Source organism: Hermetia illucens, chromosome 7 (genome assembly GCF_905115235.1).
Source record: "Hermetia illucens chromosome 7, iHerIll2.2.curated.20191125, whole genome shotgun sequence".
Classification (NCBI taxonomy): Eukaryota; Metazoa; Arthropoda; class Insecta; order Diptera; family Stratiomyidae; genus Hermetia; species Hermetia illucens.
Window position 1 is genome coordinate 5,648,689 of NC_051855.1, and position 27,705 is coordinate 5,676,393.

At 44.6% G+C, this 27,705-nt stretch overlaps 1 protein-coding gene across 2 annotated transcripts in view; it reads left to right on the forward strand.

Annotated features, from left to right (window-relative positions):
• Nucleotides 1–26,548, forward strand: part of LOC119660795 (sialin) — a 65,230-nt gene extending 38,682 nt beyond the window's left edge. For both annotated transcript variants that reach the window (XM_038069611.1, XM_038069612.1), the window contains exons 4-6: nucleotides 9,703–10,032; nucleotides 16,480–17,226; nucleotides 24,002–26,548. In XM_038069611.1, the coding sequence (XP_037925539.1) occupies nucleotides 9,703–10,032; nucleotides 16,480–17,226; nucleotides 24,002–24,211 (1,287 nt within the window). In that variant the 3' untranslated portion in view covers nucleotides 24,212–26,548. The remainder of the gene's footprint in view (nucleotides 1–9,702; nucleotides 10,033–16,479; nucleotides 17,227–24,001) is intronic.
• Nucleotides 26,549–27,705: the final 1,157 nt, after the last annotated feature.

Below are 27,705 nucleotides of genomic sequence, written 5' to 3' on the forward strand. Positions count from 1 at the left end.
CCGGGCACAGGAAGGTGTGCAGACACTTCCTCGCAAGAATACATGCTCTAGGTCTATCCTGATTCGCGTCTACTGTGCTGTGGAATAAATTAAAATATTTGCTTTGGAGCCCTTTGATGGTTCGGTCGCTTCCGACCCAGGCCTCCTGTATTAATGCGATGTCAATGTCTTCCTCTAAGAGGAAGACGAGCAGATTAGCCGAGGCGCACTTCGAGTGCTGCAGATTTATCTGCGTTACCCCCAGCATGATCTGCTTGCGTGGGGGGTTTGTCAGCCCCCGTCGGACCGTCGATCGTCATCTCCTCCAACAGCTCGTTGGCGGCGTCGATTGGGTCAAGGTCGTCGTCCGGTTTCGCAGAACGGAACACTTTTACTTTGGCATTCCTGACTCCGAACCACACTTTATAATCAGCCTTTTTCAGTGCCTCCAGGCACTCCTCGTTTATGCGGAGTAGTACGGGCTGGCTGTTTATCTGAGGTTCCTCCTCCTTTATAACAACCCAGTCGTCCATGGGAATCCCGGGGTTGTGAAGGCGCAGGAAATGGACGAGCTTCTCCTTCTCCATGCGGATCTTCGGCAACCAGATGCGAGCGACCGGTCTCCTGGGAATCTCGTCGTAAGGGATAATCTTGAGCTTAACGCCCTCCCAGGCGTCGCTGATCTTAGCGACACACGAGCCGAGAAAGTCCTTAGATAACTGGTCCATGCAAGCTATTACGTGGAACCCACGGACCACTTGAGATGAATCAAAGTGGGGAGTGAGTCTTGGGTGCTTGCCTCCGGTCTCCACGAGATGTTCATAGACCATGCCTGACAGCCTAGCCTCCACACTGGTCCACACCTCCAGCGTTAGTTTGCCGCTAGCAGAATTGCCATCCGTCAGCGCCACACGTAAGTGACTCCTGGCCACGTCGCTGAAGGGCTTCGCAGTACGTGGCCCGCCGGCTGACGGTTGCTGTACAATTTCTTCCGTATGTTGCTTGGCGTCTGCGCTCTTGCCCACTCTGCTCCGCTTCTTATCTTGTTCGACCTCGTCTTGAGATCGGTTGCGTTTTAGAGTGATGGGCTTCGCCTTCTGCTCGTTAGCTCGGCGTTTGCTGTTGTATTCATCAACAATCGCCTGGTATTTAGCGAGGTCTTTTTCATCCCGCTCGTCGACAGTACCGGCCTCCTTATTCTTGGCAATCTTGCCGAGAATATGCATGGCCTTCTGGTACTGGCTCTTGAGCAGGACACCCGTGGATCTTTGCTTCTTAGCCGGTTTCCGGCGACCGATATTCTTGTTTGGTTTTCGCTTTCGAGGGAACCCCCGACGCTGAGGGCTTCGGGTCAGGAGTACTATGTCTGGTACTCGCTACACCCAGCTTGACGGCAGTGGGTTCTAGGCTGGAAGCCACTAGTCCGTCTGACGCCTCGCTCCGGGAGGTCCCTGCGGTTGGTTTCAGCACAACGGTGCTATGGCTGGCACTGAGTGTACTGCTCTCGACGGCCACTGTCTCCTGACTGGAGGCTAGCAGGTCGTCCTCCGATGATGCGCCTGGCATCATCGCATCCTCTTCTATCGTCGTTTTAGTTTTTTTGTTAATTGAGTCCATGTTTTGGTCCCACGGGTAGTCCGGGAAGAATGTCCACCTTGGCTGGCCCGGCCACCAGGGTAAGGGTCTTATTTGAAACTGAAGGTGCCCAAGGTATTCAGAGTTCGCAAACTAAAGACCAAGCTCCCCATTGGCCACGCAGCCCTCGGCGTATGCTGTTCCACCTTGGCTTGGGGTCCTATTAGCACCTTCTCCGGTGCAGGGAGGACGATCCCCAGGCTGTTGCTTCAGTCCATCCCCCCGCCAGATCTACTTGCCCCTAACACATGACCAGCAGACAAGCAGAGCCTCGTCAGTTGGATGGGCCTACTCCCAGCCCGGCCCTACACACTCTTGGCCCGCCCGAAGATGGTTTCCAGCGGCCACCACGCGGAGGTCGTGTGAGGACTTGCCGAATTATGCAACTTTAACCTGAAGCATAATCAGACCAGGCCGCCACTCACGATTATAGGAATGAAACTCGGTTCTGGGGTAAAAATCATGCCGGTCAAATCAATCTAATTTTGTCGAAGCCCAAAGCGCCTTGGAGAAAACAGCGATTGGGGGAATTATTCACCCCACACGAGGGGCTTAGTTTCACCTAAATTTTGTTCGGGGCAAGATACCTTCCAGAATTTTGCAGCCATCATAAGTCTATTAAAATTGTTTGTTGTTGTCAATGCCAAACATACTAAGCTAGAACAGTCTCGTGATATGTCTATCTTGTTAAATAACCGTCATATAATTATAAATACCCATCATACAATAAATAGAAGGGAAAATTAAGTTGAAAACAAGTCAGATTCTCGTACGTCTATCACTTTTAATGTATAATTATTTCGTAACATGCCAACACAATGGCCAACGATATAAATTACAATGAATCAAATGGAATTCATCAATGCGCGCGTATTCATGATGCAAATTTACCCTATTTACATTTTTTTAATAACGTTAGCGTATTGAAATGACCTTACAGATAATATTTAGTAATTAATTTATCCACGTGTTTAAATATATATCCTTCATGAGGGGCTCAATTCAAATCCCACTGCGCGCGTTCTTCAGTATAGCTTCACGTTGGACGAATAATTGTTTTTATTGCTATAAATTACCATGTGGGAATGTAGGTGAATAATCAATTCAAAATTGCATATGAGATAAGTAGTTTTGAAAATAAAAGGAGACGAAGGAATGCAGTAGAGGTTGTACGAGGTCATAACAGTGTAACGTGACTGCATTTTAAAGCCGGTTCCACACGGTTGCCGCTTCCTGTAAACTCCAAACCTTCATAAATGTTTACCTTGATTTTGCGTATCAAACATGGTCAACGTTTGCAACTGCGCTACACTAGCCACAGATGTGCAACCAAGTTGAGCTTGATTGCACGTCTGTGGGCACAACTTTTTTGACAACTTGGTTGCACGTCTGTCGTTATTATTAAGCCGAAACCAGAGCCGAACTGCAATGTCGGCAAGATTCGTTTGCAAACTTGATTTCACACAGCCCTTTCATCTCACGCACACATTTCAGGAAGTTTAGTATATCCTCATTGAATCATTCACCTTTTCCACTAGAAATCATCCCCGTGCGATCACCGCAAACGAGACAGAGTGCTCACAAACATGTGAGAAGCACTAGCTAACTATCAAGGGAAACACCCTATTCACACGTTTCCGTTTGCAACTGTTTGTTAAGGTTTTTTTAGGGTGAAATGCATTTACGCATAAAATGATGGACTCCTGTCTCAGACAGACTACCGGCAGACTACCGGGACTAGCGTAGAAATGGCGCTAATAAGGCCATTTATATACCAAGGTTCAGAGTACCAACCTTTAGATAAGATGTGTCAAAATTTGATGTAATTCGAAACATAACCAAGAAAGCTATAGTGGTTAAACTGACGCTACCTTTGCAATCGTAAAAAAATGGACCAAAACGAGTTTCGTGTGTTGATAAAACATTTTCTAATGGGGAAAAACACTGTTCAAGCTCAGCAATGGCTTGAAAAACGTTATCCGGACTCTACTCCGTCGAAAACAACCATTTGTCGGTGGTTTTCGACGTGAAACGCGGTCGTGCTGATACAAATGATGCGGAACGTTCGGGTCGGCCAAATGAGGCAGTAACTCCCGAAAACACCAATCAAGTATTGAAAATCATGATGGATGGCCGCAAAATGAAACTGCGCGAAATAGCTAAGATGGTGAGCAAATCAACTGGTAGTGCATTTACTATTTTGCACCAAAAATTGGCTATGAAAAAGGTTTTTTTCCAAATGGCTGCCGCGTTTGCTCACAATGGAACAAAAGCAACAACGTATCAATGATTCGGAGAGCTGTTTGGCACTATTTACTCGCAATAAACAGGATTTTTTGCGTCGATATGTGACAGTGGACGAAACATGGATTCACCATTTCACTCCGGAGTCAAGTCGGCAGTCAGCTGAATGGCGTACGACCGGTAAAAGCCGCCCGAAGCGTCCAAAAACACAACAGTCGGCCGGCAAAGTGATGGCGTCCGTATTCTGGGATGCGAATAGTATAATTTTCATTGACTACCTCGAAAAAGGAAAAACCATCAATAGCGACTACTACATGATGTTATTGGATCGTTTGAAGGCCAAAATAGCGAAAAAACGCCCACACATGAAGAAGAAGAAAGTCATCTTTCATCAAGACAACGCACCGTGCCACAAGTCAATCAAAACGATGACCAAATTCAACGAATTAGGCTTCCAAGTGCTTCGGCTCTGGCCCCCAGCGACTGCTGGCTCTTTGCGGATCTCAAAAAGATGCCCCAGGGAAAAAGATTTGGCTCAAATGAGGAGGTGATCGCTGCTACTGAGGCTCATTTTGAGTCAAAAGACAAATCGTTCTACAAACATGGCATTGAAAAGTTAGAGAGGCGTTGGAATGATTGTATAACCCTTGAAGGAGATTATGTTGATGAATTATAAAGAATTTTGCCGATAAAATGTTGTTTTCATAGTTAGTCCCAGGACTTATTGAACGATGTGTTATCACTCTTGGAGCGTCCAGGACTCTGACCCAGAACCGCTTGGCACAATACCTCAGGCCAGGCCTATTCAATATAGGAGCAAAACCCCGTGGACTTAGGGAACAGCAGCTACCCTAGTATCTCTCCTACCCATCTCCCTCTTTTTCATATTAAGAATGCCACTCGGCTCCACGTGTCTTCGCTCTTCAGCATGGCCTCAATTATGGTCTTCGGGGACCCAACACACCCTTCCATCGAAAGATGATGGCGATGGCACTCTTAACCTCTGCAGAAGTAAAAGGTGTGGCAGGCATCATCCATCATGTCCTTGCAATAAATATTATCGGGCGCCCATGATTTCCTGATTGTGTGCATATAAGATTGAAAATACTCGTGTCCGCTGACCAGCTGGGTTTGGTCGAGTTCAATCTTCCTCGCAATAAGAAGAGCCGGAACATAATGCGCAGCATGACTTCAGCTGCCAGCGCTCTTCAGCATCTCTCTGACAATGTCGTCTGGAGAGAGCTCCCGGTGTCTGTATAAAACTGCTGGCGAAACCGTTCTACCTTTCGCAAGAGAAAAAGGTGTGTCCAGCGGCGTCCGTCACTCCATTGGAGGACACACAATCAGGAGATCGCGCCTTCCGAATCCTGCGCAGGAAAGACCGAAAACCTCCATGCCCGCTTAGAAGTTGGGTAAGGAAGTAATGAATTTCACCGTGCGTTCCGTGCAGCCACGGGTCTAAATTGTCGATGAGCCGCGCAGTCAATCTGCCAATTGGCTCATTTTGCCAAAAGAGTTTCCACTCGGTAAGGGTGTGTTGACATTCTTCACTGGTAACCATCTCTCTTAAGTTTTCGCGCTTACGGCGGTAAATAGCTTTACGATCTTTGGCAAGGAGGGCGAGGGGGATCACTCCCGTGAACACCGTCACTGAGACGGTGCGATCATGAGACGCCACTTGCACAGCTCCCCGTCTGCACTTGAACAAGGCGCTTATCAAGTGCAGCAGCCCATACCTCCTTGCCATGGAGCAGAACCGACTGCGTTGCTCTCATAAGGAGACGTCCCTAGCAGATATAGGACCCCAACATTCACCATTAGTCGACTCAAGGCTGCGACTCTAGCTGCAGCCCTATCTGCTGCCACTTTGATTTGCTCGAAGAAGCTCATCTTCGAGTGGAGCATGAAACCAAAGTATTTAACCGCTGGTTTTGACTCTATAGTCAACTCGCCGATCGATATGGGACGCAGGGTCGGGATTCTCTTTCTGGTCAAGATGGCTACTTCGGTTTTTTTTCAGCGCAAGGCTGTAACCATGAGCAGGTATCCATCCGCTTACCCGTCGCATCAATATACCAAGTCGGCTTTGCGCCTCTTCAACTATGCGTCCGACAACAAGTGTCGCAACGTCGTCTGCATAACCGACCAGGCGCGACTCTTCTGGCATATCGAATCTCAGCCGACTATCGTAGGAAGCGTTCCAGAGGTCCGGCCCTAGGATGGATCACTGTGCTACTCCTAACGTGATTTCTATCCTCCTCTGGCTCTCTAGCGTCTTATAGAGCAAATAGTAGTTTTTCAGATAATCCCTTGGCACGTGGAATGAGTTTTCTAATGTGCCTAGCATATCTGCTTATCTTAGGGAATTGAAGGATCTTTTCAGCGAGTTTACTCCTGATGAGTTTCTCGAACACGTTTCCGGTCATGTCAAGCATACACAGCGGGTGGTATGCAGACGGGAGCTCCGGGTCCCCTTTTCCTTTGCTGATCAGCATGAGTCTGGCCACCTTCCAGCGGTAAGGAAAAATGGCCTCCTTCAAGCAAGTGTTGAAAGCCCCAGCAAGTCTGGCCATTGGCGGAACACCAGTTTGTAAACTTCTTCTTGTTTTCTTGTTTTTCATAGTGAGAACCACTTCTTCGAGCTCTGTCATTGCAAAGAGGGGGCAATCCTCATCGCTTTCCGCACTATTGACCCGTACAGGATGTCTGGGGAATAATGTCCGTACACTGCGGTCCATCTGGTCAGTACTTAGTGTGCAGGGCTTCCGCAGAGCCCCGATTTTCCGGGTGACAAGCTTATAGCCAAGTCCCTGCCGGCCGCGAGCTTTGCATATATTTATCGCACTGCGGAGTCTCCTTTTTACTGATCTATACTGTGTTTTTATGGCGCATGCCGCCTCGTTGGCGTCTTGACGATTTGCCAAACGTCGGGGCTTTTGACACTCCCTCCGTAGCTTGGCAATTTCTGCCGTCCACTAGTATATAGAAGGCTTGTCGCGGCTTGGGCCTCTCCGAGGTATGGAAACCTCAGACGCCGTCGTTATCAGGTTCATCAGTCTCTCATCGTAAAAAGGAGGCAACCCTCGGCGCTTTCCGCGCTATTGATATCAAGCCGTACAGGATATCTGGGGAATAATGTCCGTACAATGCGGTCCATGTGGTCGGTACTTAGTATGGAGGGCTTCCGCAGAGCTCCGATTTTCCGGGTGGCAAGTTTATAGCGAAGTTCTCACGGGTCCTCATTCATTCCGCTGAGCAGGTTCTGCCAGCCGCGAATTTTGCTTCTATTTATCGCGCTGTGGAATGTCCTTTTTGGTGATCTATACTGTGCCTTTATGGCGTATGCCGAACGGGCAATTTCTGCCGGCCACCAGTACATAGAAGGCTTGCGGCGGCTGGGCATGGAAACCTCACACGTTGTCGTTATCAGGTTCATCACTGAATTTACGATAGTGCCAGCTGCACGGCTACCAACCCCTGTAGCGCCTCTGCCTGCTCCAAACCCTTCAACGGACTTCCCGATGTTCACCCTCGCGACAGGAGGGGAGCGTCGGGTTGGTGTTCCCCGGCAAGTAGCGCCAACCACTTCGAACACGATGTGCTGGTGATCACTTGCCGAGAAGTTTTCCAGGACTTGCTACGCGCCTACCGATGGTGCCAAAGATTCCGAGGCAAAAGTGATGTCAGGAATGCTTCCTTCACAACCTGGGCGCCGAAACGTTGGCGTGGATCTGCTGTTTAAAACTATTAGCTCGGTTCTCGCCGCCATTTCCAGAATCCTTTTCCCTCTGAAGTCTGGGTGAGGCATGTCCACAGCGAGTTGCGCTAGCAGCGGTTGCACTCCGGTGCATTTTAATTTGTAGGATGGGGATCATGTCATTCGCGGCCTAGCCCTTTCTAGTTCCGCCCTACAGATTGGAGCCCGCAGTGTGTGCGACGCTTTCACCAGACGCACCACGATCCTAGCAGAGAATGGAGTTTTCGCTTTAATTGCGGGTCTTGGTTGGGTTACCTGCCTGACGGCATCTGCGACATGGTGTCCTTCTGTCGAGTCCGTTGCAAGTTGCTAACGTGTGTCCATAGTCCAAATTTCTGTAGCACTTGATAGGGTTTATCCTGCTGCTAAGGAGTTCCCTTGCATATTGCTTGAGAACTCCCATCGCAGCAATTTTTTGGCTTTAAGGATTTACAGAGGTGATACATATTCGGACGTTAGTTACGTCTGGACATTTTTCTGTGAGGCAGTCAAAATCTCGCATTTCGAGAGAGCACATAGACCTTTTCATCGCTGGAACGTATTCTTGCTAGTCATCTAGTTCGACGAGAACTTCGTCACCCTTCGTTTCCCGTATGAAAGACAGTTCTGCTCGGCTCTCTTCGGGTTTCACCTTGTAGTGCATTTCACTAAGGACTTCCACAAATGTCTTGCTTTTCATTGGCTTAATAAGCAAAGCCGACGGTCTAGGCTTTTGGTTTGTAGCCTCCTTGTCTTTGAACAGACGGGTCAGCGGCGCCTTCTTGCCCTTCTGCCCCTCGAAACTACTTCGATAAAGTCTCCTTCAGGCACGTCTTCCTCTTTCCGCCTTTTCCCCAGTTCGCTTTGCAGTGGGCTATCTGCGATCCGTTTGGTGCTTGCAGTATCCACGTGTCTTCCGTTGCTCTCCACGTTCGCTTGTAGAAGGAGATGCGGTCCAGCAGTTCCTCCAGTTCCATCTCCACTTTTTAACGCCTTTGCTAACGCTCTTCTGGAGAAACGCTGCCGAACGCATACGCTTCACCACTGCCGCGCATTTGCTGATGAGTCTTTATTCTTCAGCTTTAGCTAGGACCATCGACTGCACTTCTACTCGATTCGCGTCCGCATCCACCTGCTCAGGACTAGCGATTCTGACTGGATTTTTTTTAGAAACAGGAACACTACAGGGTGTTGGAGTTGCCGTCCCTCCACCGTCAGTCGCGCCACTTGGTAGGGCATCCTCTTTATTTGGCCGTCCCGGTGTCACATAAGGTATTTCAGCCCTCGCTACCTCTTTCGCTGGTCGTTGCGGTGAGGGACGCATTTTTGTGCTGTTCCTCCTTCCTTCCCTGATATTTCGTTGATTTTTTTTTGTATTATGATTATTCTCCATGGAAAATTCACCATCGCATTATGCGCAAGGAACCGAGCCGCAATAGTCAGGAACGCGTCTACTCTCAGGAACACATCCCCTACCCCAGTTCCCTGAGGCCTGGCCTACACTTCGCTGATCCCGGAACTCACGGACGGATCAGCGTTTATTCGGGGCAACGCGGTCCACCAACACCGGTTCAATGCACACTACCCGACCAGGGTCCCGAAGGGGCTGGCTCCACGTCACAATTATCAAGTTGGCAGAGCTAGGCTCACATCACCCCAACGACGTCGACAGAGAGAGGGACTCCTAGTGTCTCCCGACGTGTAGCGGCCATTCGCGGTTCGGTCTTCACCCAGGAGCTTTCTTAAGGCTATCTAGGACTCAGGTATCCTGCTAGCTAGGGGATCATAACTACTTACTAGGGCACTTCGGGGACGTCAGGGGAGGGATTTACCTTTTATTCCAAGGCTTCCGAAAGCCAGGTATTACTAATTACACTACTTACGATTTGTCATTATGTAATGTTCATGCAAAGCTATATTAATTGCAACTTGATAGACATTTAAAAATTATTTTAATTATTAAAATTAATCAATTTAAATATTTATTTCTTTTTTAATAATAATTAATAAAAAATTGAAACATTTTAATTTATTAATTTTAACTTATTGAATACAAATAAAAAATTATACAGAAATTAATTTAAAATTAATTAAATTCAAAACTTTAGCCAGTTGCGGATAGTGGCGAATTCGACTGGTCTTCAACAACAAAAGCAGCAATTCTAGGATCATTCTATTGGTGTTATGTCCTTTCTCAAGTGGTTGGTGGTGTTGCTACTCAATATTTTGGAACGAAAAATGTTTTTGGTTGGTCACAGTTTGCCACGGCCGTTTGCAGTCTTGGAATACCATACGCTGCATCCTTGCACTATGGTGTTCTGATTGTTTTACGTTCAATACAAGGCTTTGCCTCAGGGTTAACATGGCCTGCTATGTATGCATTGGTTGGATATTGGATACCTCCAGCTGAAAGGAGCCGATTTATGTCCAGTTTCCAGGTGAGTAGATTGTGTTATTATATTTAGTAAAATTGTCTTTATTTCAAATCATCTGGTGGAAGTTTATTCACCGCCGGCAATGCAGTCGGTGGTTCTTGCCTGTGATATGCCGCCACATCACTCCGCCTCCAGCTGAAATGGCATGGGTTCCGCAGAGTAACCCGGGACGTGATCCCTCCAATGAGGTCATCGGGCGAACCTGACGCTTCGCAGACGCTTTTTTGGAGTGTTCCCCGGTTCGGTGAAGGCTCTCAACCTCGACAACGAGACCCATTTGAGTCCACCCTCAAACGTCAAGCTTGAAAGAGTGCTTCCGTCGCTTTAGGACTTTAAAGGGACCCTTCTAAGGTGGGTGCAACGTCAATCCGAATGGGGATCTGCTAGCACGTCGCGAGGTCCCTGGTATCGACCCCCGGTGTCGTATGTCGGGAAGGAGGAGTCGACCGTAGTTTCGAAACTTCGTCCCTGAGCAGACGCAGCATGCTGGAGTTACTTAATCCTGCTCTGATATCCTGCACAGGGTCGGCGGGGAGCCGCAGATTCTCCCCGTACACCATCTCCGCGGAGTAGGGTGTGAACTCCTCTCGATGAGCTGTGCGCCGGCCTCGTTCCAGATCGCTAGTTGTGCTGGCGGCAGTGTTGTGATGGAGTTGAATCCACCACCATCAATGCAGTCGGTGGTTCGTGCCTCTGATGTCCTGCTACACTTCTTTGCTAAGATTACTGCATTCACGCATTCCCTTCCTTTTCACTCCTAATTTTCCCCCCATTTTGGTTTTAATGAGATTGCGCTCCATTTTTCCAAAATCGCAAATCCAAAATATGCATTATGGATCAGGATTTGAACCCGGGGTAATGGATCGTCAAAGAAGAATAGTGTTTCCAGTTCACTTCTTGGGGGAATATAGAGCGTCTACACAGTCAGGTTGTGCTTCAGTTTCACTATCGTAACACTTAATACTGTGCAGGTGATAAACTCACAGCAGCGAGACAAACACAAGACGAACGCAAGCATCCATGACGACTAGGATTCGAACCCAGAGCAACGAGATTGGGAGGCTGACGCTCTACCCCCTCAACCATCGCGCTGTCTCTCATTCTTCTTTATATATATCTACATATAAAGAGAGAATTTTGGGTGCAAGTCCTAAGCGAGGGGTCCGTGGACGAGGAAAGAGGGAGTAAGTTGCTCCCCACTTGGTCCGGTCCAGCATTAAGTTGATGCGGACTTAGAACCCCATCATTCTCAAGACGAATAGAGGTAACTTCGCAAAATTTGCCCTATAATTATTTCTTGGCGCTTCAACTTCCGAGTGAAGTTGGAGAGAGGAAAGTGTTAGATGTTCCTCTTTTCCCAATGTTGGCGTTACAATATCAACCATAACGTGTCCACCGCGGGGATGCCCCATCGTTGCCGGTTCGAAGAAATATGTTTCAACGCCCCCCAGGTTTTCCTGGGAATCATATACTCCTTCTCCACTATTGTGGGTCATGTGAACCTTAGGTGACTGATTTGTGGCCCACTCTGAGATATGAATTCCGTTGTACGGCATCTTCAATAATGGAGTTGTCGTCCTTCTAAAGTGTTACCTATTCGCTGTTCCTTCGTAGAATAGTTCAGATAGGAGGCATGTATACGGATGGATCCCGGCGGTTTATGTGGGGCACTGGCCTATAGGTGACCATGCCGGCGGACTCGGTAAACCCTACAATTCTCATTGCCGAACTTGCGGAGTAGAGGGCGAAACCCGGAGGCACTTCCCAAGTGATTACCTAGCTTTAGCTAGAGCCAGGGGGTGAACGCTAGCTGTGAGCTGTTATCCTTCGTAAATGCTGGAGACCAACTCTGAATTAAGAGGCGACTATTTCTACTCCTCCTGTTCTTCTCATAGCAGCTCTTACCTAGTTCAGGTTATTGAAAGCCTTCTTTAAATCGATGAAGAGAGGGTGAAGTAGTGGTATGCATTTCCAACATTCCAAAATGATCCAGAAGATCCAGATGATGTGCTCACTACAGGATGTAGTGCGGAACCTTCCGTTGACTGTCGATGAAGTTTCTGAAATGTTTTTAAATGAATTCCACGATACTTTTAGCTAGGGGGGGGGGGGGTGTTGGGTCGTTGCGTGTTGATGTTGCTCGAAGCTGAAATTAGTGCCTCTCTTGTTTCGCATATCCAGAAGACAACTCTTAAACCTACTGCTGATCGCGATGTCGCCAATTAATTAGATGTGCATTGAAGGTCATTCGAAGCCCAATCTAACTTATTGCAGGCTCTGTATTCGATTAATAGGCCACGGTTAACGAGGCGATGGGAACTCAAGGAAGCTCCGAATTTCCCACCATTGTCATTACGGTCCCAAAACCATGCTTCCCCACTACATATCCGAGCTAGGTTAGCAGGGCCCATCTTGGCATTCATATCACCTCTCACGATCGCAATATTGCGTTATGTTGCCAAAAGGGAGACGAATGTTCTCAAAGACACCCCCCCCCCCCCCCCCCCTTCCATCTTGTCTCGCTTAACCTCAGAATGTCTTGATCCTCCAAATATATCCGCGACTTTGAGCAATCGAATCGCACTGAATTTGGTGGCCTCAACAGATTCATAGTTTCCAACGGAGAAATCTGTGGATGCCATGCTCTCCATTTTGATGGAAAGCCTGTACTCAGGGTCTACGGCGCGGTCAGCCAGTAAAGAGAGCACAGTAAATCTCATAATGACATGAAGAGGAAACCTGACTACGGTCGCTTTGTTGATGGCACTGTTGCCTAGTTCTCTCAGAAAGCGCGGCAGGAAGGCTCAGCAGAAGGAAACTTTAACGGCAAAGAAGAGGGAACTACAGGCTAAATGCTGCCTGTTAAAGCCTTCTCTTCCGCCTCTACTAGGAAAGGCAAACTGGAGATGTGGACGCAACTGGTCTAATACCGCTATGTGGAAACGGATTTATGCAGCTCGGACACCGTGAACTTGGGGAGTCTCCTAGCCGACGACAGTTGAAGGTACTTGTAAAGAAGGTGAAGCTTCTTGGGAGTGAGCACATGGGCGTTGCTACACCATCAAGAAAGCGGAACTTTCGGCAGACGGTGGGGACAAGCTGGTAATTCCGGTAGGACTCGCACTGGACCCTGCAGGCTCTTCAGTTAGCGTCGGTTTTCACATTAGACTACACTTATATCTACAAACATAAAGGTTGACCGAATTAATCTGCAGCATTCTAAAGCCTCTTCCTATCTACTGGCAGCAAGGGAACATTCTGACTTGCCTCGGTACCCTCGTCGAGAAACTTTCGCACATTTCAGAATCCAATCAAAAATCGTTGACGAGAGCAACTGATCAGTTTGGTTCCGGAGCGTGGTCGCCGTTTCGGAGGATAACAGATTTTGAGGGTTGCAGGTTGCTAACCCAAAGATATCTTATCTCTCCTAGTTCCTTTTGAGTGAATTCTGTGCCCCCACATATTAGCCTACCCCGAATTCTGGAATGGACCTTTAGAATAGACACTCAAGCAGAAACTTTCTGTTTTATGCAGTCAGATATGACGGTATGATGAAAGTCACTCCAGATGTCTCCAGGATGGAAGGTATGCGAGGAATCAGCGGAGATCTCCAGATTTCCAAGGGAATCCCAGCAGACCGTTCACACAGTACAGTTTTTGGTGACGGAAGCGAGAGAATATTGGGGTGGACTTAGGAAGTTACTCGCCAATCATGCTGAGCATACTGAGTGGATCACCGCCGAAGGCCATGTAACTACTTCTGGCATGAATTTTGCGAATGTTACAGAATAGAAGGCTAGGTGAGCCATAAACAGTTCGAAAAGCTGGAGGGATCCTGGTCTGGATCATGTGCAGGATTTCTGGAATCTACTAGCACTACTTAGTAACCGCGGACCTTAGATGGCGAAGACCCATCACCTGTGCCAAGTCAAGGAGGATTCGGCCCATTTATAACAAAACCCGATCACGAGAGCCCCCGTGCCAGACGCGTGTAGATGCATACAAGACTACGGCGGTCTGCACGGGGCATTGGCCCATAGGGGACCATGCCGCCAGACTCGTCATACCTTACGTCGTCATACAAACTCTCAGGCACTTCCTTTGCGATTGCCAGCTCTAGCTAGAATCAGGCTACGAACACTGGATAAACCATTCTTTGAGGACCTCTGAGAGATTTCTAGCTGCATAGTGGGAGAGCTAAAGATCTGATCCGACTGAACTCTGGCCTGCCGCTCTCATAACAACAGTCACGGTCGTAGGAGCTTGTGTCATAGCCACTGATACCTACCTACCCAGTCAGATAGCACATAGTATAAATCAGGTCATTAGTCGTCGGGTGGAATTCCATCCCTTCCTCACTATGGGATTTATCAATCTTATCCCTAAAAAGGACACAGTGCAGGATCCCGTGGACACAAGACCGATTACCTGCATATCAACCCTCTACAAATTCATAACTTCCATTATTATTGGAAGGGTCAATGCTCACCTCGAAACCAACAATATTTTGTCCGAGGATCAGAAGGGCTGCCGGGTCGGGTCAAGGGGTTGCAAAGAGCAACTCATTATCGACTTGGCGGTTGCGGAACAAGCAAAGGACAAGCAGAGGCGCTCAGGGAAAGGTGTATCAAGGGCTAAAATGCCCGCAGTGCGGGTGATTGGTGAAACCGGGCAGCAGACTTTTACCTTAGGCCGAGTGCGAGTTAAATACGCTTACCAGATTTAAAAGGGAAATGCTTTTTCGGAAGTACGCGACCGTTGTGAAGCGAATGCTATCTACAAATTTCTTCCAGAAAGAATGTCAGTAACGACTTCAAAACCGGGAAGTGCAACTGGAATAGCCTCTGGAATGCATTTTCATCTACATGCTGATATGGGGAGCAACAGAACACAGCCGTGATTCCTACTGAGAAGAGAACTGTTGAAAAAGCACAGAAAGCAAGATGCATCTGAAAGAAAGGTACAGAAAGACAAAAGGGAGCAACCCATCAGTCAAGGCGAATGTAGGTGGTGCAGCAACAAAAGAATGGGCGAGAAAACAAAGGACGATTAGATAGCCAGCATTAAACTAACAGAAGGCAGGACCTTTGCGGATGTACTCAGCGAGACGTGCTGTAAAATCAAGCTCGGACTGTGAAGTGAAGCTTTAGTATCTTCTATGCTGAAAACAAGGGCTGGCGAAACCCTCGTTGAATTAAATCCAAAGGTAACCGACGGGGACACATTCTGTGAGGCTACTGGAAGTGAAGGCTCTGGTATCTAGTCTAGAGTGCTTCGAAATCGAAGATCTTGACCCTGTTACAGAGAAAACCGAAATGTAAGAGACTCTCAACTGTGAATGCCCAGGGGCAACTAATATCCGGATTGGCATCACCAATTCTTGGAATCAAAAACTGACTATGATGAAAGTCGCAAAAAAGCGGGAAAATAACGAATGGTTTGGAAGGGTCTGTAGGATAAAAATACGGGTAGCTCCCATGAAGTGTTTCATGTATTTTACCTATAGTCACACGTCTACAACCTTCTCCGGATCGAACAGGATGCCTACATGCTATATGGTAGGTGTGGTGATGTAGGTCACAACGCAAAAATTTGCGACGAAAATGACGGTTGTGTTCTCTGTAGGGATCGTGGTGCGTCCGAGTGGACAAACTGCAGGCTCCGGTAGTATCCGAACTTTAGAACTGGAAAGGGCTAGGATGTGGGTTACTTGATGGGCTTCAGGTTTAGGCCTAACATCTAGGGAACCATTTTGTCGGGATTAGGTGTTAAGGAATTACGTTGGGTATCTAACCCCGAATAAGACTATTTCGAACTTTCAAAGCAGGCTTCATGTGGGGAAGGGGAAACAGTGTCGAGCACGGAAGGGTGGACCTAATTGGAAAAAAACTTAAATACAAGGAGGCACTTGAGTGAGGCATAACCGATTTACACTCGCAATGGAAACGATTCTGAAGCTGGTGGTCCACACGGGGCTCATAATTTCAAACGTCAAGCCTATGTCAATGTTGCATTCCCTACGTAACCATCGCGTCGAAGTCACTAGTGTCATCGAAAGAGAAGACAGGTGGAGAACGATCAGTGCCGAAGGTGTGGTTCGGCGTTAGAGATGTTGGACCCTCTCATTTCTGGCTGTACTGTAATGGCACCGGTGCAACACACGAGCAGGGATGTCCTAGGACTCTTACAGAGTTTGGTTCAAACTATGGATAGGTGCTCGATATTACGGGGAGTTCTCGACAGATTCCCCCATTAACCTATCACCGGCCACCACCACTAGAGCCCCCTTATTTTTTTTGAGTAGGTAGGATCGTCCGAGCCTAAATGCTTGGGACTCAGTGCTAGTTTTAGATAAAATCCGACGTTTTATTAATGACTTCTTCAAAATATTTTACGAACTTTAATATGATAAATATTTTACCATTGTATTCCTCTCCCTTGTTTCTCCAGGGTTTCAGCATTGGTATTGGCCTAACCTATCCACTTTGCGGCTTTATTATCAAACACTTCGGCTGGAGGCTTGTTTTTTATACAACTGGGACAATTGGAATGTTGTGGTGTATAATGTGGTACTTTTTGGCATTCAACACCCCCGCAGAGCATCCAAGGATTACTATTGCCGAACGAGAATATATCGAGATGAATGTCTCCCACGAAGTGCGCGATGGCCAAGGCATGAAGGTTCCCTGGCGTTTGATATTTACCTCTTTGCCGGCCTGGTCTATTGGTGTAACAACTTTCGGACGAATTTGGGTGCACTATCAGTTCATCATGTCCGGCCCACTTTACATGAAACATATCCTTGGATTTAGTATACAACAAAACGGCTTACTGTCGGGGACACCATTTTTGTGTTCATATTTCTCGTCAGTGCTCTTTTGTTATGTCGCTGATTTATTTGTTAAACGCAAGGTGATGTCTTTGACGAATGTACGTAAACTATTCACAGCAGTGTCGCAGATCATTCCTGGAATTTTGATACTAATAATTGGATACATTGATGATAACATTGTATTAGTGTTGATTATATGGTTCATAGCAGTTACACTGATAACGGCCTCATATGCAGGTGCAATGGCCAGTATTGTTGATATTGCACCAAATTTAGCCGGCCCAGTTCTCGCGTTTGCTCAAACTATTCATATGACTGCATCATTTTTATCACCTGTTATTACAGGATTTATTGTTACAAATGAGGTGAGTATTTATTTTTATTTTATTTTTATTATTTATGCAGAAAAGCAATACTTTCTAGCCTTTCATAGGCAATATACTCGCCTTTAGTCGTTAAGACCCATTTACAGGCGAGAGTATCTTCGTGAGAACGTTGTCTCCGTGCGTGTTACCACTGCCCCATTTAAAGTACCACGTTGTCTCCTAGAGGGTACGTAAGCCTGTAGACTACCCCAGCGGTCTCGAATGAAGTGCTCTATTAAAAAACATGACATATCATATAACATACGCAAAAAACATTGGTGACCTCGACGTAATTTCGTTCACCTCCATCAAACTATGGAATCACTATCGGCGCAGCAGACCTCCCTAGGTCAACCTTAAAAAATTGTCTCTGGAACGGTGTACCGTTGACTTTCTTCAACGCACCCTTACGCGATTGGAAGAACTTTGGCTCTAGTTGGATGCCGACAATGCGAACATCCATCGGCTCGGTCCACAGCTCAGATGAGCTACCTTACATAGCAACTGACTACTACGGTCAGGTCAAGATGGTTTATGACGATTACAAGGCCAAAATTACTGAGAGGTTGGAAACAGCCCGACTGACCACTGCCGAATCTGAACCAGCGCTAACTGGAGCCAGCGAAGCATTAATGAAATTCACTGAGAACAAATATTGCTTAAGCCCGGCCAGCGCAGGCTGCCACTCCTCGAAGCGGAAACTGTGCCTATCGGGGACTTTTGCGAAATCAAGGTGACAATGCTCCAGCGTTACGAAATCCAACTTCGCGAGCTGGAGCAAAAGAGCACTGACCAGCAGCTTGCCTCTTACTCCGCCAACACTTACCACAACACGGAGCAACAGCTACAAGCAGCCATCATTCGGCTCAAGCACATCCTGTGCCAGGAGCGCAATCAGGGTACCGCAAGTCAATCAATCTGCAAAGCGACACCAAAGCTTCTCGAAATAGTGATTCCGAAGTTCGACGGCGATTATTTGAAATGGCCTCAATTCCACAACTTGTTTAGTCAAATGGTGCATAACCATGCCATTAGCAATTGCCAAAAGATTTGATGCCTAAAAAACAACTTCCCGGGTGAAGCTGAACGCCTCACACGGCACTTCATAATCTCAGACGTTAATTAGAAGACTGCCCCGACTTTGTTGCAGGGTCTTTATAATAACAACAGCCTTCCTTAGTCGTCTCTTATCCCAGCCAATTCTTACAGTTGAGACAGTCGCTAGTTTAAAAATGCTCCACGACACCACAAAGCAGTGCCTCTACTGGGTCTCAAGAATATAGGCGTGTCAGCTAGTGCTTGAGACCCTATTCTAGTACACTTGGTCCTTCGAAAGTCGGACAAAACCAGGCGGAGCTTATACGAGCAAGCACTCACTGATTTTAGAGAGCTACAATGCCTGGAAGCATTGCTAGCGTTCACTGGCAGCAGGTTCCAGGCTTTGGAATCACAATGCACAACGAAGCCAGGCCCTCATCACAAAAGCGGCAAAAAGGAGTCTCCTTCTGCCGAATACAGCAGGCACGCGTTATTAGCCACTGCAATGGTTCACATCCTCAGTGGGTGAACCTAATCTCAGAGGACATAACTACCGGCCTAGGACTAAAACGCCTGAGCAAAAAGGTAAACATCAGAGGGGGGCCAAGAAGGTAGCTCATGCAAAGTCAAGCTGTCCATTCAGTCACCCATCACGGAATATAAAATGGCGATGGACACTATTGTTATTAAAAGGATTACATCGCCTCAACCTTACTGGCAATTGGACCCCAGCAATTGATTGTTGCCTGTAAATATTCGCATGACAGATCCAACATTTAGCAATCGGCTCAGATCGATCTATTAATAGGCATAGAATTTGACGCTGAGCTCCTCTCTGTTGGACAAATTAAATTTGGCAACAGTCTGCCCGGCACTCTAAAAGACACTACTCGGCTGGGTAATACCGGACAGGGTAGTGTCTTCCGAAAACTCCGATACGAATAATGAGCCGGACTGTACCATCCACACAAAAGAGCAGTCCTTGGAAGAGCAGCTGTCGAAATTTTGGGAACTTGAGAAAAAGTCGATTACCAGCCATGTCCATTAACGGCTGCTGAACGGCGCTGTGAGGAACATTTTCTTCAAACTACGGTACGGGAGTTGGCGATTACCAAGCCGGTTTCAGGCCGAATCGCTCCACAACTAATCCTGCAACAGTGCTGAGAATATAACGTTGACTTGTACCAAAGTTTTGTCGACCTCAAGCAGGCGTATGACAGTATAGATGATGGAGTACTGTAGACGATAATGCTGCAATTTGGTATACCAGCTAAACTAGTAAGACTGACGAAGATGACTATAACCAACTTCATCTCACAGGTCAAAATCCAGAACAGGTTGACTGATCCTTTTGAAAGAAGGCCGACGGATTGGCGCCAACGCATCCAGGCAGCCAAGGCCTGACGTCGGCCTGTAGTGCCACGATGATGATGACGGTACGGGACAATACAGGACGCTTCGTAGTACGGGTGCCTTTTATTGAAGGGACGTCTGAACTAGGAGATCCTTACTGCATGGCGATTAAGAGGTTCACAAGTGAGCTGAAAGATCTGGAAGTAGAGAACCTACTAACGTGCCTAACGGTTATAGGCCTGCTTGAGATACTATGATCACTAGGTACACTATAACCAGTAAAAGGGGCACAATAGTTCTTCAAGGACGCGGTGCGACTTTCCCTTAACAGAATAATAATAATAAGAGGTTCAAATTTTTGGAAACTAATCTGAACAAGTCATCTGAGGTCAAAGCCTAGTACTTCATGGACGAATATGTCCGACTGGGGCACATGCGAGACGTCGACGTCAAGCAGTACAACTAGTACAACCACCAAGCTACGTGTCGTTTTCGACGCATCTTGCAAGACCACTTCACGTACCTCCCTCAACGACATATTGGCCACAGGGCCAGCCGTCCAATCCGAGCTGTTCCAGTCTACTTCTATGTTTTCTGCATTCGAGCTTCATGGAGCAACTCCGGCATCGAAATGTATGTTCAGACACGGCCTGTCTGTTTCACCCTCTCGGGATCATGTGCCCGGTTGTTGTCATTGCGAAAATGTTCATCCAACAACTATGGAAAGAAGGTTTTTGACTATGTCGAATCTATGCCCCAACATCTTCACCACTAATGGCTCGCTTTTAGAGAACAATTGAAGGCACTCAATGAGGACAAATTTCCAAGGTATGTGCTCCCGATGCAACGATTAATCATGGTAATCCGGTATCATGGTTCAACGCATTATCCTCTTCATTCCACACTTTCGTGGCAAACAGGGTATCCGCTATTCAAGCTCACACGATAGTCCAGTAATAGCGCTACGTCAACTCCAAACAAAATCCTGCTGACTTAATCTCGGGGGTTTTAGTCCGAAAAAAATCAAAGAATGCTGCTTTTGGTTTTATGGACCTATCTTCCCGCACCGAAAGGAGTTTGCATGGCCTGTGCCTTGGAAAACGTTGCTGGAGCCAATCAAATGCGCATACTTGATGGCATACGGGACGGGAACTCATATCATTGGCTGGTTACAATAGTAGCCCACATGATCCGGTTCACTGGAAACTGGCAGGCATGGTCTCCAAAAAGAGGACCAAATCACCATCACGTGTCAACGTTACTGGCCAATAAAAGGCAAATCCGCGACACGAGCAGTCGTCCAACGTTATATGCGATGCACTAGAGCCAAACCGAAGCTATTGTGCCAGATGATGGGCAATTTGCCATTACCCAGAATAAAGCCTTGTGGCGTTTCATAGGCGAGCGCGGGTAATGCAGTAATATATATTCCGATAATGCAACCATTTTTGTGAGGGCTAGCAACCAACTCCGCGAATTACATCAAGCTATACTGTCAATTCATCGGATTAAAAATCATAAGTCGCCAGGAGCTGATGGAATTACAGCCAAATTGGTTAAATAAGGGGGTGACCAATTACACCAAGCGGTTCATCAACTTATGCCCAAGGTGTGAGACAGCGAATCAATGCCTGACGAGTGGCAACGAGGCATTATCTGTCTCATACATAAAAAGATAGATATCGCGCAGTGCAGCAATTGTTGCTGAGTACCATCTATAAGATATTCTCCGTTATTTTACTAGGTCGGATATCCCTATACATCCAGAACGTCGTTGGCCTATAAGAAAGAGGCTTCAATCCAGGTAAATCACTAACAGATCAGATTTTCTCTGTGCGGCAAGCGATGGAAAAACTGTTGGAATATGGACACCAGTTACACCATCTTTTCATCGACTTAAAGCCGCCTATGATAGCATAGCCAGGTAAAAACCGGCCATGAGAGAATTCGGTATCCCGACGAAATTGATAAGACTGACTAGGCTGACCCTGACGAATGTGTGAGGCCCAACCCAAGAAACTGCCTTCTTCCAGATCGAGCAGGTGTCAAAAGATCGCGAAATATATGATGGCGATGTCAGGACCAAAAACCAACCAACTAACAACATCAAATCGCACTGGTCAAACGAGAAGGGCAGGCCTAGATCGGATACCGGTTGTTCAATCACCAACGGATAATGATGATGATACTGTCAAGAGAAGCACAGGATGGAATTGTTAGCACGTGTCAGCTCAAAGGTGATCAGTCCCACTTCATCCTTTCTAGAGCACTGCATTTTAGAGGGCCCTGGGAAGTGGGGATCCGTTAATCATCATTTACAACGAAGTCTCTCAGCACTTTTTTGACCTTCCAGCAGTTGGAGACGCTGATAATCGAGGTCCCAATAACTTCGCTGTCTTTCAACCCAAATTATTCATCTGCTCTCACCCCAGGACAGGAGATTCCTTCAACGCACCTCCTGATGATGCTGGTGAATCAGCCCAATCCGGTCTCCTAACACAATGGAAGTTTGTGGCTCATAATTTTTGAATTTTTGAAAAAATGGTCTCGTGAATACTTGAACAAACTGCAGGAACAGTATAAGTGGAAGCAAAGGTTGGATAACGTCCCTGGGGGATTGATGGTAATATTGAAGGGGGACGACATTCCATCAATTCAATGGCCATTGAGCTGAATTATCCGAGGTTCGTATTATCAAAGGAATTGTGAAGCGACCTATCCACAGGTTGGCCCTGCTTCCCGTTGAGTCCATGGCAGATACCACCGACCAGGAAGGGGCTAGTTCAGACGCGCACGAACAGGAGCTACCAGACCAAGAAAAGCAAGGGACCATCGGAGAAAAGCCTTGGCAGCCACCACTGAAATTGGTTGCGTTATCACAGGGCCTTGATTCAGTTGCATTGTTGGGCCTACACATATTATTATTATTATAACATCGTCTAAATTGCTGTAGCTGTAGTAGCTGTGGTTGTTGCAGCAAAACATCCAGAAGATGTGGAGGTTTACGCAACAGAAGCAGTGAGAGCGGTAAAGTCCTGGCTAGAAAAGGCCGGGCTGACCTTGGCGGACGCGGAAACGGAAGCGGTCTTAATAACGAAACGCAGGAAAAATAATACTGCGAAAGTGGAGGTCAGTGGACATACGGTCGTATCAAAGCTGGCTATCAAATACCTGGGGGTAATAATTGACACCAAATTGAGTTTTAGGGAGCACCTAGAGTATGCATGCCAAAAGGCAGCCAGTGCCACCACGGCACTTGCAAAAATGTTGCCAAATATTGGCGGGCCGAAACATTGCCGGAGGTTGGTGCTAGCCGGAGTAGTGCGCTCCATCCAGCTCTACTCGTCGCCTGTGTGGGCAGAGGCGCTTGCAAACTCTCAGAGACGGAAGCAGGTGAACTCGGTTTACCGGCGGATGGCTTTGAGGGTTTGCAGTGCTTTTAGAACCACATCAGATGAGGCAGTATTGGTGGTGGCAGGCATGATCCCGGTTGACATTCTGGCCAAAGAAATGAGTGTCCTGTACAATGCAACACATATGGAGGGGCATGCACAGCGTAGAAATGCGGCAAGGTCAGAGTTGCTTGATCTCTGGCAACGCAGATGGGACGAGTCTACGATAGGTCGGTGGACGCACAGGCTCATTCCCAACATTAGGGTGTGGTTTGAGCGAAAACATGGGGAGACCAACTACCACATTACCCAGTTCCTCACGGGACACGGTGGTTGCTACAGGCAGTATCTGCGCCGCTTTGGGTTGGATGATTTTCCAAACTGTCTGAGATGCGATGGCATACCGGAGGATCCAGAGCATGTGATGTTTCACTGCCCACGATTTGCGATGGAGAGAAGGAGCTTAAACCAGGTGCTGGGCAGGAGCGGGACCTCGGAGAGCTTAGTTACTGAGATGCTGGAGTCCGAGGAGAAGTGGATTGCGGTTGGTTCCGCAATCATCCAAATGCAGGAGAAGTTGTTGAAGGAACAAAGAAGGAGGAAAGCCGGAAATAGGAGCAGGATGAGTGCCTAAGAGCAAACCCCCGCGAAGTAATACGGCGGACGTGTCTTTCTAAGATTTTCAACCTCCGTGTACGCACAAAAAAAAAAAACATTGCTTGCCATCAACTGTTGCAAGTACAGTGAGTACAGTACGCTGCCAACGTTTTAATCACTTGATAACAACTATCGCAGGTCCAGTGACTACACGACTCTCGCAAGTATAGTGAGCTCGTTATCCTATGACAGTACTCTCGCCATGTAAATGGCTCTTAAATCATTTAAGACTTAAGGATTTCTGCGCTATTTTCCTAAATACCAAGTCCTTTCATCTATATTTTTTCCATTAATCTTTTTTTTTTCTTCTCTTATTTTTAAAATGCGTCCAACAGACTTCTATTGAACAATGGCAGCATGTATTTGGTGTTGCATCGATTATAGCAATTTGTACCTATGTAATGTTCCAAATTTATGGTACAGCGGATATTCAATCATGGAATTATCCGCAAAAGAAATTGCTTTTAGCAGCTGAGGAAAGTCAAAATTTACAAGAGCAACAACAACATCAACAGAATCCGGAAAATAATTCATTTCTTAAGTAAAATATCTAGAGAAATTCAAGAAATGAAGAAATATGCTTTCATGGTACTATATATGATTTTTTTTGGTAAATTTATTATATTTATATAAAAGAAAATTATTTTGTATCTAAATCTTCAATTCTAAAAGCCAAATTTTCTCATTTACGCAATAAAAAAACAATAAAAACATTAAAATAAAAACAAACAAAAAAAAAAATAAAATGCAGCAGTATTAGGGAGAATTGAAAAATAGAGAAAATTAATGTTCAATTTCAGCACTCCATTTCAATAGTTAACATACATATATAGATTTTTTTTCTATAGAGCAAGAAATAACACTAATAAGATTTGCAATTGTAAAAATAAGTACTTTTTGAACGAAGCACATTACTATTGCTATCATTGTATTAACAAACATTCTGTTTCAGGGCTCGTTGAAAAATAATATCTTTGACATTCCATTCTTTTGCTGATAAACATGAATCTTCAATCTATTATATATAATTTTGTCTTATACTTTTCATATTTTACTTTTAAGTTTAGAAATTAAGTTATAATTATTTTTAGTAAATTATATTACTCGAAAATTGTCTTTTATTTTCTATAAATTGTGTTTCTTTTCTTGAGAAGGTTTTCTATAAATTATGTCCTTTTTAAGATTAAAGTGTAAGTTTTTTCTTTTAAAATGTTATCTAGAAATTATATTGGTTCAAAGGAGGACAAGTATCTATCTATCTTCTCAAATTGAAAATAGAGTTTTAAGTTTCTTTTGAAAAATGTCTTAAAAATCACGCTCTTTAACAAACAACATTTTTCAAAAATCGCCAAAGCCTATTTACTTAAGATAGTTTTAATTTCTGTGAATGGTTCGATGCGTTTCAATCTGTTTTTTTTTTGCACATAAAATATAGTTTACATATAAAAAATTAAATTTCCAATAGTGACTTTTAGTAATATAATGACGTGGAGCTCAAAACTATTGTTATTGTTGTTATATGAAAACAATATTTTTTATATTCTATAAATATTGTAATTAAGTTTGGTACTTAAGCATCAGTCTCAATTGAAAATTAGATTCATAGGCATCTTTCAAGCCTGTTTAAAAATTTCTGTTGAATGAAATCATTATGAAAATAATAACATTTAATGTGATAGACAATGTAAAATTATAAAAAACAATTGCCCTATATAAATATTATTTATTTACACTCAATTGGTGTTTTTTTTTTTAATTTTTTTCTCCTTTATTTATTGGTGTATATTTAAATGAAATATGGGGACAATATGGAAATATTCAAATGCATAAGAGGACAGCGATCATTGTTAAACGAATCGTAAGTGAAATTGGTAATTCAATAGTGAGAAATAGGACGCAATAATACTTCTTTTATAGGTGGGACTTGATGACTAATATTGATTTTTATTAACTAAAAAACTTCCATAAATAGTGGTATATGAAATTTTATTTTTTCCATGATGTTTCGGTAAGAAAAAAAAACTTTAAGAAAGCTTTAAAGTAATGAAAAGCCTTTCAAGATATTCACTTTTATTTTATTATAGAAATTGAATATCTGAAATCATCAGTGAAACAAACTTCAGATAAAATAAAGAGATATGCAAATTCCAAGTGGACAAAGTATATTATCAAGTGAAAAACCCAGATAAACTAAGAAGACGTGTATTTAATTATTTTCAGGGGATATAATTCAAATAAACTATAAATTATATTTTATGTTATTACAAAACTCATACTAAGTCTATGTACAAAACATATTTCGAATATGTTACTAAAACTCTGCCTAAAAGCACACAATATTTATGGACTCATGCCTATTGTTTATTGCTCTTGATTTGAGTGAACTAAAATAAAATAAAATACAAAAAAAACAATAAATATAAACTATTGTTCGACATACATATATATATATATATATATATACATAATATTGTATTAAAATTTAGGAAGAAAAATGATATATAATGAATGTGAGACTATCTTTCCTGTGTCAGCCTTCTTTCGATCATTGAATATAATCAATTATGAATTGATGAGTGAGAGTTAAATAAAATGATAAATGAAAAGAACAAAACAAAAAAAAAAAAAAATCAAAGTAAGAGGGAAAAAGTGGCCTTCAAACCAACAACTTTACTAATTCATAAACAAAACATGAATTATAAAACAATATCATAAACAAGGAGACTCTACTCTTTGTTATTATCATTTTCAAAAATTTTGTTTAATTTTCGCAAATGTTCAAGTCTAAATTGTCTATTGAAAGCAAATAAATATGTGAACAATATGAGATTATAAAGTTTAGATGAAAAATTTGGTGAAATAAATATCACTCTTAAAAAAAACAGAGCATTTTTCGAAACCAACTCCTGATATGTAATCTTTAAAATATTGGCAATGATTTCTCATATCATAAAAGTTATTGTGCTGATCTATCCTATTAGGTTGTTCCACATGAAATGGACGATTTGGTACTAACATTTGAAACGACAGTCGATTCGAAACACTTCTCCCGGCGAGATACAAGAGCATCTATGCCAGTTTCGTACATCATCATCATCAACAGTGCAACAACCGGTATCCGGTCTAGGCCTGCCTTAATAAAGAACTCCAGATATCCCGTTTTTGCGCCGAGGTCCACCAATTCGATATCCCTAAAAGCTGTCTGGCATCCTGGCCTACGACATCCCATTACCCCATTTTCGTCATCAAAAAATCAAAGGCTATACACTTGCTTTTTCACTCTGATACCCTAAAATTTCAAAATCGAAAATTGGGTTTTTTTCATTATTTGGAGCGTACTAAACGAGAAATTAACGTCTAAATCCTCGAAAAATGATTTTTCAGCTTTTACCCATTTTCGTCATCAAAAAATCAAAGGCTATACACTTGCTTTTTGACTCTGATACCCTAAAATTTCAAAATCGAAAATCGGGTGTTTTTTTCATTATTTGGAAAGTACTAAACGAGAAATTAACGTCTAAATCCTCGAAAAATGATTTTTCAGCTTTTACCCATTTTCGTCATCAAAAAATCAAAGGCTATACACTTGCTTTTTGACTCTGATACCCTAAAATTTCAAAATCGAAAATCGGGTGTTTTTTTCATTATTTGGAAAGTACTAAACGAGAAATTAACGTCTAAATCCTCGAAAAATGATTTTTCAGCTTTTACCCATTTTCGTCATCAAAAAATCAAAGGCTATACACTTGCTTTTTTACTCTGATACCCTAAAATTTCAAAATCGAAAATTGGGTTTTTTTTTCATTATTTGGAAAGTACTAAACGAGAAATTAACGTCTAAATCCTCGAAAAATGATTTTTCAGCTTTTACCCATTTTCGTCATCAAAAAATCAAAGGCTATACACTTGCTTTTTGACTCTGATACCCTAAAATTTCAAAATCGAAAATCGGGTGTTTTTTTCATTATTTGGAACGTACTAAACGAGAAATTAACGTCTAAATCCTCGAAAAATGATTTTTCAGCTTTTACCCATTTTC